This window comes from Mandrillus leucophaeus, unplaced genomic scaffold (genome assembly GCF_000951045.1).
Source record: "Mandrillus leucophaeus isolate KB7577 unplaced genomic scaffold, Mleu.le_1.0 Scaffold415, whole genome shotgun sequence".
NCBI lineage: Eukaryota > Metazoa > Chordata > Mammalia > Primates > Cercopithecidae > Mandrillus > Mandrillus leucophaeus.
The window spans coordinates 1,066,100-1,077,997 of record NW_012104421.1 but is presented as its reverse complement, the minus strand read 5'-3'; the positions used below and the strand labels follow the sequence as shown (position 1 = coordinate 1,077,997).

Sequence of the window (11,898 nt, the reverse complement as noted above, 5' to 3'; positions counted from 1 at the left end):
CCCCAGATAAGCTGGGCTCCTTCATGCCTCACCTTCCACACATACTAAGGACGTTTAAATGTCACCTCAGGGAGAATTTCCTGACCACCTCATGTAGAGCAACCTTCCACCCCTGTGTCACTCTCTATCCCATTACTCTGCTTTATTTCTTTCATAATCATTCACTATTGCTTCTCGGCCTTTTGGCTAAGATCAAGTGTAGCATAATCTTCACTATATGTAACTGTCATCTTTTAAAACTTTATTTATCATCTGCCTTCTTGCACTATAATATAAGCTTCATAAGAACAGGGGCATTATCTTTCTCTGTTAATATTACACCCCAGCGCCTAGAAAAAGTACCTGAGACCTAGTAAATCCCAGTGGATATTGTTGACTCTACTTCCATTTTTCAGAAAACTAACTCTGTCTCTCTCTCTTTCTCTCTCTCATTGCAGCCTGAAAAAAATCCTTCCCATCTTTTAAAGCTCAGCTCAACTGTCACCTTATTTAGAATGTCATGCCTTTTTTCATTCATCCTACGTGTTGAATGACTACAGTGAGTTGGATCAGAGGCTCTTAATTTCTGTTTACAGCACCATTAATGTCTGGGCATTTTTTTTTGTGGTATTCCTAGGCCAATAGGAATACCAAACAATCCCATTTATTAAGCAGTTAGGTCCAAGCAACTTAATATATATTTGTGTCCTAATGACTTAATAGCCATTTGAAAAAACAATGCATATAACTTGAGAGAAAGGGACTATTTTACTTCATTCATAAATAACGTTTATTTACTAATGGGATGTGTGTGCCTGTACTACTTCCCAAAGCCTGGAATCAGATTGGACAATCCTCATTCTTGTTTCCTATTCCATGTTGTTTTTCTCACAGTGCTTGCTTTTTATCAAAGCAAACCCAACTTTACGAAGATAAGATGTCATAGAAAGGAATACAGCATGATCAAATAGTTCAAAGAATGTTCAACATGTTAAGTCTTGATATGTTTCCCATAAATATTTAAAATGTCCTAAGGCAGTTCTGTGAGTTTTCTGCATTTCCCAGTTCATAGTGCAAGAGGCATGGTGTCAGACACTGAATGACAGATGCTGAGTATACAGGGGTGAAAGAGACATGGTCCTTCCATGACTTAGCACTTTGTTCTTACCTCCATACTGATAGCGTGCATCATACTTCATTTAGTTTTGTGTTTGTGTATTTGTCTTTTCTAGTAGCCTCTGACATTCCCCAAGGACAGCCTGCCTACCTCTTTATTGATGGTGGCAACTCCTAATATCCCTAGTGCAGAACAGGAGTTGGGTATTCAATAAATGCTGTTTTAAAACTGATTGATCAAGAGAATGAATAAGTGAATACGCAAACAAATAAATGGCCCTGGCAAGTAGCATCATGCCTTATTTTCAACTGCTAGAATAATAAGGACTAGATTATGGCAAAGTTTAGTAGCCTACTTCCCATCTTAGAGTGCCTCTTGGCTGGAAAGAGTCCAGTGTGCAAGCTCACTGATCAGCTCCTGCAGTTGTTATTATTTTCTAGAGCATCTGTCTAGATTTCAGGGGTATTTTTCTGGTCTGAATGTTGTTTCAACAGTTTCTTTCAAATTCTGACCAAGGAAGACCTGTAGCAGAGTTACTGTTTCTTCCATATGTTCCATTTGATCCTTGACATAAAGCAGCAAATGTTTCCTGACTTTGTGATATACAAAGGCCTTAAGAGAAAAATGGACATATAGACCAAATGGGAATTTACCTTATGACCACCATTAAGAACCACATGAACAACTCTGTGAATCCCATGAATTTTCACAACCTCAGTGAGAATTACTAGTCAAGATGAACGGTCAATTGTACAGCAAGGATGAGAACTTTGCTTCCACTCTCCACATTGACTCTCTTTGCTCTGACTCTACTTTATCCCTGGCTATGAATCTTTTCACTATAATCATGCCAATTACTAAACTAGCATAGACATCTTCATTAATCTGCATTCAGATCCAAATCCAGTATAGTCCAGATATGATACTCTCTAAGAATTACAGAATTTCAGAGGTGGACGGGACCTTTGAGGTCATCCGTTTCAAATCTCTCACTGTTTGAGTGTAGAAACTGAGGCTCAAAGAAATTATAAACTTGCCATGATTATTCTGTTCTCTCTGCCTCCTGTTCCACACAACAATGCTGGAGATCACAAGAGTGAATCATGTCAAATTGAGGATGAGGCACCATAACTTAGGAAAAGTCCTTCTATCTCTAGAACATACCCAAATGCTCCCACCAGAGCCATTCTAGTCCACGCAACCATTAGCTCCCACCTGAACTACTGTAGTGATCGCCCTCTTAGAATTTCTGCTCCTTCCCCCTGCTTTGCATCCATTCTCCAGGCTGAGCCTGCAGCCAAACCTATCTTTTTCATTGTAAGTCCAGTTCTACTCTCCCCTGCTTAAAACTATCCAGGAGCTTCTTCCTCTTCTTTTTCTTGTTCTTGTTTTTTTGTTTGTTTGTTTTTGTTTTTGTTTTTTTTTGTTGTTTGTTTGTTTGTTTTAAATAGAGATAGGGTCTTGCTCCATCTTCCAGGCTTAAGTGCAGTGATGTAAACAAGGCTCACTGCAACTTCAAACTCCTGGGCTCAAGCAATCCTCCCGTCTCAGCCTCCCCAGTAGCTGGGACAACAGGTGCACACCACCAGGGTAATATTTTGTTTTTGTTTTGTAGAAACAAGGTCTTGCTATTTTTCTCAGGCTAGTCTCAAACTCCTGACTTCAAGTGACCCTTCTGCCTTGTCCCTCAACCCCAAAACACTGGGATTACAGGTGTGAGCCATGGTGCCTGGCCATCCAGTAGCTAATTTTTGAACTTAAAATATAACGTAAGTACTTTACAGTGTCCTGCATGATCTAGCTCCCACCTATCTCTGGTTTTGATTTTTTCTTATCTTCCAGTACTCTTTCTCTTGCACACTAGACTTCAGGTATATTGGCTTTATGCTTTCCTTGACACACCAAGTTCTCTCGTACTTCACAGCCTTTGCACTAGCTGTTCTTTCTGGATTTCTGCTCGTCAAGTATTCATACAGCTGTTTCCTTCTTGTTATTCAAGTGTTACTCCTCAAGTGGATTTTCTGACCTTCCTCTCTGAACTAGCTACCAATAGCTTAATTCTCTGCATTGCATCAACTGCTATCTCATATATTTCCTTTTAAATAATTTGTTTGCATGCTTGTTTGTAACCTCTTTTCCTCCATTAGAATGAAAGCTTCAGGAGAATTGGGTCTTGGTTTTATTTAACAATGAACACCAGGACCAAGAACAATTCTTGAGCTTAATACATATTGTTGTCTTAAAAACAGTAAAATGTTGTAGTGAGCAACAAATAATTTAATAAAGAAATTAAGAGCACCACCAGCTACCACAAGCAGTGTGGCCTATTATGTTGCTAATTATGGTCACTGTCTACTAAACACCAACTCATATAAACCTTAAGGATAGCGCAAAAGAAACAGTTTATAAATACTCTAAACACATTGTAAGTCACTTTAAAACTCCTAATTAAGTTCAAGGGGTTCAAATTTGAGGTTTAATGTGAAGATATGACCTAAGGAAACCTTTTTGAGAGACTCCAGTTAGTCTTGTGGTGAAATCTCTGAGACCTAAATGACCTGTTTGATTGGTTTGCTAGCTCACATCTATTGTCTACCAATAGCATCTTTGTCTCTCCTTTCAGAGAGGGAGCACCTTGCTGCTTCCTTAGAATAGAGCAAGCAACTGTAAAATGGGAAAGATTAGATAAACTCTGTCCTTAGGAATGAAAATAGTCTCCTTGAACCAGCTACACAGAATGTAAGAAAGTACCATGACTATGAGAACTATGCAAACATTATGGGAACTTTAACTTTCTTGTATTGACAAACCACTTATAGAGTGGTTGGCAATAAATTTTTAAAAGTCCGTGAGCTGACTTTTCAGAAAAAAAAAATGGGAAACTGGGGAGATGTTTTCTACTCCTCAGATTATCCTGGGGAATACGAACTCCCCCAAAAAGTTATATGTAGCAGTTCTACAAAAAATAGGAAAAGAGGCTGAATCTTTGGAGATGAAGTAGTTCAGAAGTGCCCCAAGGAAGTTGTCCAGGGATTAAAGATGACCCTGGTGATTTAGCTAAGAGACTCTCAAGTTTTTCCAAATCAAGCATCTAACAAAGAGTATTTAACTGAATTGTTCTAAACTTCCTAATTTGAAAAACTGGGATGTGATCATGAAAAGATTCTTTCTTAAAAAATTATTTTTGTGTTTCTTGGCAATGCTGCTTCTGTCATCACTAAAAGCAAGAAAAATTATTTGAAGAAGCTAGATTCTCATTAAAAAATTCAGTGTCAGTTTGATTCTACAAGCTATAAAGATTTTGGCTCATGGAGTCCTATGGATTTTAAGTAATATGAGGTCAGAGTCTGATATGGTTTGGCTGTGTCCCCACCCAAATCTCATCTTAAATTGTACTTCCCATAATCCCCATGTGTCAAGGGAAGAACCAGGTGGAGATAATTGAGTCATGGGGGCAATTTCCCCCATGCTATTCTCAGGATAGTAACTTCTCACAAGATTTGATGATTTTATAAGGGGCTTCTCCCTTCACTCAGTGCTCATTCTTCTTTCTCCTGACACATATGAAGAAAGATGTGTTTGCCTCCCCTTCTGCCATGATTGTAAGTTTTCTAAGGCCTCTCCACCCTTGAAGAACTGTGAGTCAATTAAATCTCTTTTTTCCAAATTGCCCCATCTTGGGTATGTCCTTAAAGCAGCATAAGAACGGACTAATACAGTAAACTGGTATCAGGAGTGGGGTGCTGCTATAAGGATACTCGAAAATGTGGAAGTGACTTTAGAACTGGGTTACTGGCAGAGGCTGGTACAGATTGGAGGGCTAAGAAGAAGACAGGAAAATGTGGGAAAGTTTGGAACTTCGTGGATACTTGGAGGGCTCAGAAGACAGGAAGATGTGGGAAAGTTCGGAACTTCCTACAGTCTTGTTGAATGGCTTTGACCAAAATGCTGATAGTGATATGGACAACAAAGTCTAGGCTGAGGTGGTCTCAGATAGAGAAGAGGAACTTGTTGGGAACTAGAGCAAAGATGACTCTTATTTATGCTTTAGCAAAGAGGCTGGGGACATTTTGCCTCTTCCCTAGAGATCTGTGTAACTTTGAACTTGAGAGAGACAATTTAGGGTATCTGTCAGAAGAAATTTCTAAGTGACAAAGCATTCAAGAGGAAGCAGAGCATAAAACTTTGGAAAATTTGCAGCCTGATGATGCAATAGAAAAAAATTTTTTTTCTGGGAGAAATTCAAGCCTGCTGCAAAAATTTGCATAAGTAATGAGGAAATGAATGTTAATCACCAAGACAATGGGGAAAGTGTCTACAGAGCATGTCAGAGACCTTCCTGGAAGCCCCTTCCATCTCAGGCCCAGAGGCCTAGAAGGGAAAAATGGTTTCCTGGGCCAGGTCCAGGGACCCCTGCTCTACGCAGCCTCTGGATGGACTTGGTGCCCTGTGTCCCAGCCACTCTGGCTATAGCTAAAAGTGGCCAAGGTACAGCTCAGGCCATTGTTTTAGGGGGTACAAGCCCCAAGCCTTGGCAGCTTCCATGTGGTGGTAGTCCTGCAGGTGTGCAGAAGAATTAAGGTTTGGGAACCTCTGCCTAGATTTCAGAGGATGTATGAAAATGCCTGGATGTTCAGGCAAAAGTCTGCTGCAGGGGTGGAGCCCTCACAGAGACTCTCTGCTGGGCAATGCAGAAGGGAAACGTGGAATAATAAAAATGCCAATCGTATTGAGGGAAGAGCTTTTTCAACAAAGGAATCAGCAAGTACAAAAGCCCTAAATATGCATATGCCTCTTTGTTTCCTTTATTCCCACTTCAACTTATCATTCTAATATCAAATTCTTTTCAAGTCTTGCAGAGTGAACTTAATTTTGATCTCTCTTGTATCTATTTAGTATTTCCTCTGGGTTTAAGTGCTCCTTCTTCTTCTTCTTTTTGTTTTTAAGAGACAGGGTTTTGCTACGTTCCCCAGGATGGTCTTGAACTCCTGGGCTCAAGGGATCCTCCTGGCTCAGCCTCCTGAGTAGCTGCGACTACTAATGGAGGTTTAAGCCTTCATTACTTCTTGCTCCTCATCCATTTCCTGTTCCAGTGCAACCCTGTATCACCAAAAAATTAACCTTTCTAAAAGGGAAACTCTGTAACACCATACTCTTGCTCTAGTGACTCCCATTATTCACTGAACTAATATAAACTTTGAAGACTAACATTGGAATCTTTTTATGGTATAACCTCAAAAACATATATCAATTCTCTTTTATACTGCTATACTCAACTCTACTGAAATGAGTGTTCAGACATTCCTGCCTCCAAAGTTGCCCCTTATGTGCTCTCCATTGGACTGACTGTCATCCCTTCAAACCCAATATGGGCTAGTCATAGTCCTGCAAGCCCTATCTCAAATCACCTTTTCCTTTAAGACCCTTTGGATTTCTCTCTCTTTTAACCCACAAAGAACTTTATTCATTCTCTATGGCTTTGTCATATTTTGTCCTAGAGTGTGGTTATGTGCAATGCACATCTGTCTTCTTTCTCTATACCTCTTACTATACTACAGATGTTTAAAACAGGGACCATATGTTATTTATTCTTGTACTAGTGCAGTGCCTCATACATAGTTGGCACTGAATAATATTTGTTGAATAAATGAATGAGTTTGTCAAATCTGAGTTTGATTTACTAATATTTATTTCATGATACCCCAACTTGTTTCCCTCTTATCACCCCTCTTACTCATCCTCGTGAGATCTATATGCAAAAAGGCAGAAAGTAGGGAGGAAATGCAGAGTCCTTGTTTTGAAACAGTCTAGTTAGTTTCAAGCTGCTCAAATGATTAGAAGTTTATATTGAGGAACATTAAAAATATCATTTTAGTCCTGCATAATCAGTACAGTATGAGATAAAAACTTTCAGTTAAATTCTAATTGGTTGATTTTCTGCTCAGGATATAAAACTGCTTAGCACCATTCAGTGCTAACAAAAATACATGATCACAATCTCAGAACCTTATACTTACCACATTACTGCATGTTCTGTATCGGATATTTCTTCCTTCACAGCTCCTAGGTTGCAAAAAGAAAAAAAAAATTACTACTTATGAAAGGCTCAAAATCAGAAATATTTTCTCATAAAAATTTTCCTCTAAATACTAGTAAAAGGGCCTCTCTTTTTTCTAAGCATGTTCTTAGAGGGGTTACTATTAAAAATCAAATGAGCAGATCTAAAGAAGTTATAGATGTAAATTGTTCTCTATAAGGGTTGAAACTAAGTATTTGTCTTGCTTCAAAAATCTTCAAAATAAGTGTGCAGTGCATATTTAATCAAATAACTGTTAGTGCAAACTTTTCTGAAAAAACTGATATTCAATGAATCCTTTCTTATTTCTGATATAAAACTGAAGATATATTTCACTGAAAAACTTAGATCTTGAAAATAAATTGGAATTAATGGAATTAATATTCAACATGTCTTAAAATCATAATTCTAAGAATGTGGAAAGTCATAATTCTTAAAAAAATTATTTTTATTTCTAAAATATATACTCATTATGGAGGTTTTGGAAAAGACAGATTACCAAAAAGAAAAAAAAGAAGTCCCCTGCTAGTTGCCTCATCTAAAGACAATCACTATTATTTTGATTTATTTAGCCCTTTCCAGTATAAATAAAAAAATCACATCACTTATGCAATTTTGTAGCCTGTTTTTGTTTCCATTTAAAATATTTTGGGACGCATTTTCTCATAGTATTAAATAACTTTAAAAACACCATTTTGAGAGCTACATAATATTCTAACAAATGATGTAATTTTTTGCATAATTATTCTTTCATTATTTGTCATTTAAGTAATTTCCACTTTGGGGTTTGATAAATGATAGTATGATAAACCAACTTTGTGCTTATGTTTTATCGAAGTTTCTGACTGTGTTTTTTGAATAGATAAATTTCTAGAAGAGAATTACTAGACTAAAGGGAATGAACTTTTGTAAGTTTCTTCATAAATATTGCCAAAATGCATTCCATAAAGGTTGTACCATTACATACTCCCACCAGCAATACATGGGAGTTTCCAATTTACTGAATTCTTATGAATAAAGACAATCAACTTTTGATAAAACATTCAATGTTGACACTTAAGTCATGAAAAACAGTACTGTACTCTTTTCAAAATATGTCACACTTTTTTAAAAAGTAAAAATATACTACAAAATCCTCTGAGAATGATTATACTAACACCTAGTACTTTTAGAATTCCAGGTACATTTATAAGTTTGTAATATGTATAAATTTATTTAATATTCTCAAAATATTAATACCATTTTGAATACCATCATCATATCCACTTTACAGATGACAAAACTGAAGCTTAGGAAGGTTAAGTAACTTGCCAAAATGACACAACTATTAAGTTGTAGAGCTGACATTTGAAACCAAGCCATCTGGCTTCAGAACTCATACACTCATGATCACAATGCTTTAATGCCTCCTAATTTACTTTTTTGTTCAATAAACGTCCACAGAGCTTCTGTTATGTGTTTGGCAATGAAATTACTATGAAGAATACAAAGAAGAATGAATATGACTTGGTCTTTGTTATTAAGAAAATTAATCATATAATTTGATATAAGAAATGCGTATAGTAATTGTATTAGGTCTTGAGAATGTTACCAGAAGGAAAATGTCATCTGACAATACAATGATACACAGACTATCTTAAAAATATAGAAAGGTTCCTATTCCTAAAGACTTGACTGTAATCAGACTGACTATTACTATGCATTAAAAATAGAAAAGGAATGTCTGGCCAGGCATTGGAACCATAGAAATAAGGAGCATGACAAAGACACATGTTTGTCAGTGTCCAGTCCAGCAATGTCCGAGACAAAAGGCCAATGAATTTCAAGTCTTGCATGTCCCATTGACAAGACTGCCGCAATCTCCACATAGATGACTCATGCTGACCTTGCTGATACCGATGAACATTCAGCTCATCCAAGGACCGCCCCTCATTATGGTATCAGGTTGACCAAGCTACTTACCAAGAGTGATCTGGATTTTCGTGACTGCTGAGAACAGAGAGTGCTGGCCATGCTGATGTGGGTACTCTGGTCCATGTGATGGACAGTTCTATTCCTTGCTGTAAATTAATCAACTGGCATTCTAGTTTGAAATATTCATCTCATGGGCTGAGTCATTGTGAGTACACGCCCAAGAAAAGGATGTGTTCTTGGTGCTATTGCTGAAAAATATCAGGTTTCTGACTCTAACAACATGAGAGCTAGGTTCCAGTTGATGGTAAATTTACAAGGTAATTGAATTCTACAACTGGGAGGTCTTTGGTAGCATCCCATCTAGACATCAGTGTTTGCAAAATATGGTATGCTTTTCAATTTTGAAGTTCCTGCTGCATATGTACCACAGTGCAGTGCTTAAGAGTACCCAGTTTAAAAACAGCCTCTGCATTCTAGAAACTTGGCTCTATATCTCAGTTCTATCTTTGGTAAAATGGGATGATATTACTTGTCTCCTGGAATTATGAGAATTAACTGAGTAAGTATTTGTGAATCACTTCAGACAGTGTCTAGGACACAGTAAGCATTATGTAGACATTTGATAAATTAATTAAGTACATAATAGATGTAAAAATATAATAGCTATTGAAAGGAGGTCAAGGATATATGGAGAAGAAACTAAGCAAAGGCATAGAGGCACAAAAAGATTTGGTGTGCTCCCAAATTTTCAAACAGTTCTGGTTTTGGGGGGTTTAGGGTTTATGTGGGGAATTGTAGTAGATGAGTGAAATACCTTTTAATTTTGAACTTTGTAATACACAGAGGGGAACCACTGAAGGTATTAAAACAGAGGAGATTCAATGGTGAGATTTTGCTTTTAAAAGGTAAACCCTGGTGTTAACTATTGGGACTTTAATACTATTTGTTTTTCATTCTTTTTTTATTTTTTATTTTTTACCTAACCTTATATCCAGAAAGAAATAATGGAAACAAAACTGAATTAGGAGCCTGAAGATCTGGGATATAGATTTTGTTCTTCCACTTGCATAAACCTCTTGTTCTCTCAGGGTCTTAGTTTCCTTATCTGCCAAATGAATATAGGAATACCTATGCATAAAGTTAGGATCACCAACTGAAATAATGTACAAAAGTTCTGTTAAAACATCAAATGAGCCTTTTCTCAGATATTTTAATCTGCAAATACCTACACAAATTTTACAGGCATCATTGAATAACAGGGGATATTAGCATAGAATGTAAAAGGTTGATTTAAATACTTATTATTTAGGAAAAGCAAAACAAAACAAAAGCAAAGCAAAGAAAAACTACTTGTCATAATTTCCAAAGAATATCCTGTAATTGTCTAATGCTTAATGTGGATTTGCAGGTAATTTATGGATGCCTCTGAACTATCTTCCCTTTAATATATTACTTTTTTGAGAGCTTCTTTAATTTGACTGAAATAGGATATTAAGGTGGTAATGCTTAAGTATGGCAAAGTGATCATTATTGAAAGACACTATCAAATTGTGGATTATGATAGAAACACTAGTCTCTACTATTTATTCAGTGCCTGCTATAGGTAGTTGGCCCAGTGTTAGGTATTCTGTATATATTACCTCTAGCCTTCCAACAACTCTACAAAATTTTATTATTCCTATTTAATAGATGAGAAAACTGAGGCAGAGAAAGCTGAAGAGGCTTAAAGCTACATACACAGAAAAGTGAACCAGGGACTGGAATTTAGACATGACTAACTCCTAAGTCTATCAAACAATAAGAAAAGGAACATGATGTGCTCAAGATACATAGTACACTAACACTAAGCTAAAGATCCGGAAAGCTGAGAGGGGAATTGGCCTGAGGGTTGACTGTGCCTTGTTGTTATTATATCAGTTTATAAACTATTTCTCAATTCTGGTAAATCTACTTCTAGAAAAACATAGGTAGACACACATTGGAACATTTCCAAAAAAACCATGCTCATCAGTAAAATGCAATGTGAAAGAACTTCAGTGCAGAGAAGCTTATATTTTTGAAAGTTCAAGTTTATGAAATTTGAATATAAATTTTACATAAGTAGCTAAGTGACTATTCCACCACAAGGATTTAATTCCTGCCAAGTGTGAATTTCTTCATCCAAGGCATTTATTTGGGCACAAAATCCCTGTCTGAGAATTAAGCAGTAAAAAATATTTTCCTTCATTTTTTTAACAGGTCGTTAATACAAAACAGCTGAGGGATTTCTTTCACATTTAAACAAAGTAAAATTCACCTCTGGGGATGAAAACAAACATTAGAAATTTCAGTCCAAAACGATGTCTGAGGAAAGCTGTAGACAAATGATAGGAGAGGATTTAAATAAAGATATCCTCCCAATATAAACCATAAAATAGTTACAGTACTGTGTTTAGGCAGTTCAGAACTATATCAATTATGAACTCAGAAACTGGGTGAAGTATGAAAGAACAAAATATAAGTATTAGAATATACTTTAATATAAACATGTAATATGCACACGTATATTTCTTGTAGCACTATTCACAATAGCAAAGACATGGAATCAACCCAAATGGCCATTAATGATTAACTGGATAAAGAAAACGTGGTCCATATATACCATGGAATACTATGTAGCCATAAAAAAGAAGCTCATGCCCCTTGCAGGGACATGGATGGAGCTGGAAACCATTATCCTCAGCAAACTAATGCAGGAACAGAAAATCAGTCTCACTTATAAGCGGGAGCTGAACGATGAGAACACATGTATACATGGTGGGTAACAACACAC

General features: G+C 36.7%; 1 protein-coding gene across 1 annotated transcript in view; it reads right to left on the bottom strand.

Moving 5' to 3' along the window:
• Positions 1 to 11,898, bottom strand: part of ADAMTSL1 (ADAMTS-like 1) — a 433,939-nt gene that overhangs the window by 364,357 nt on the left and 57,684 nt on the right. The window contains exon 3 of the mRNA XM_011992650.1: positions 7,114 to 7,159. Coding sequence (XP_011848040.1) covers positions 7,114 to 7,159 — 46 coding nt within the window. The remainder of the gene's footprint in view (positions 1 to 7,113; positions 7,160 to 11,898) is intronic.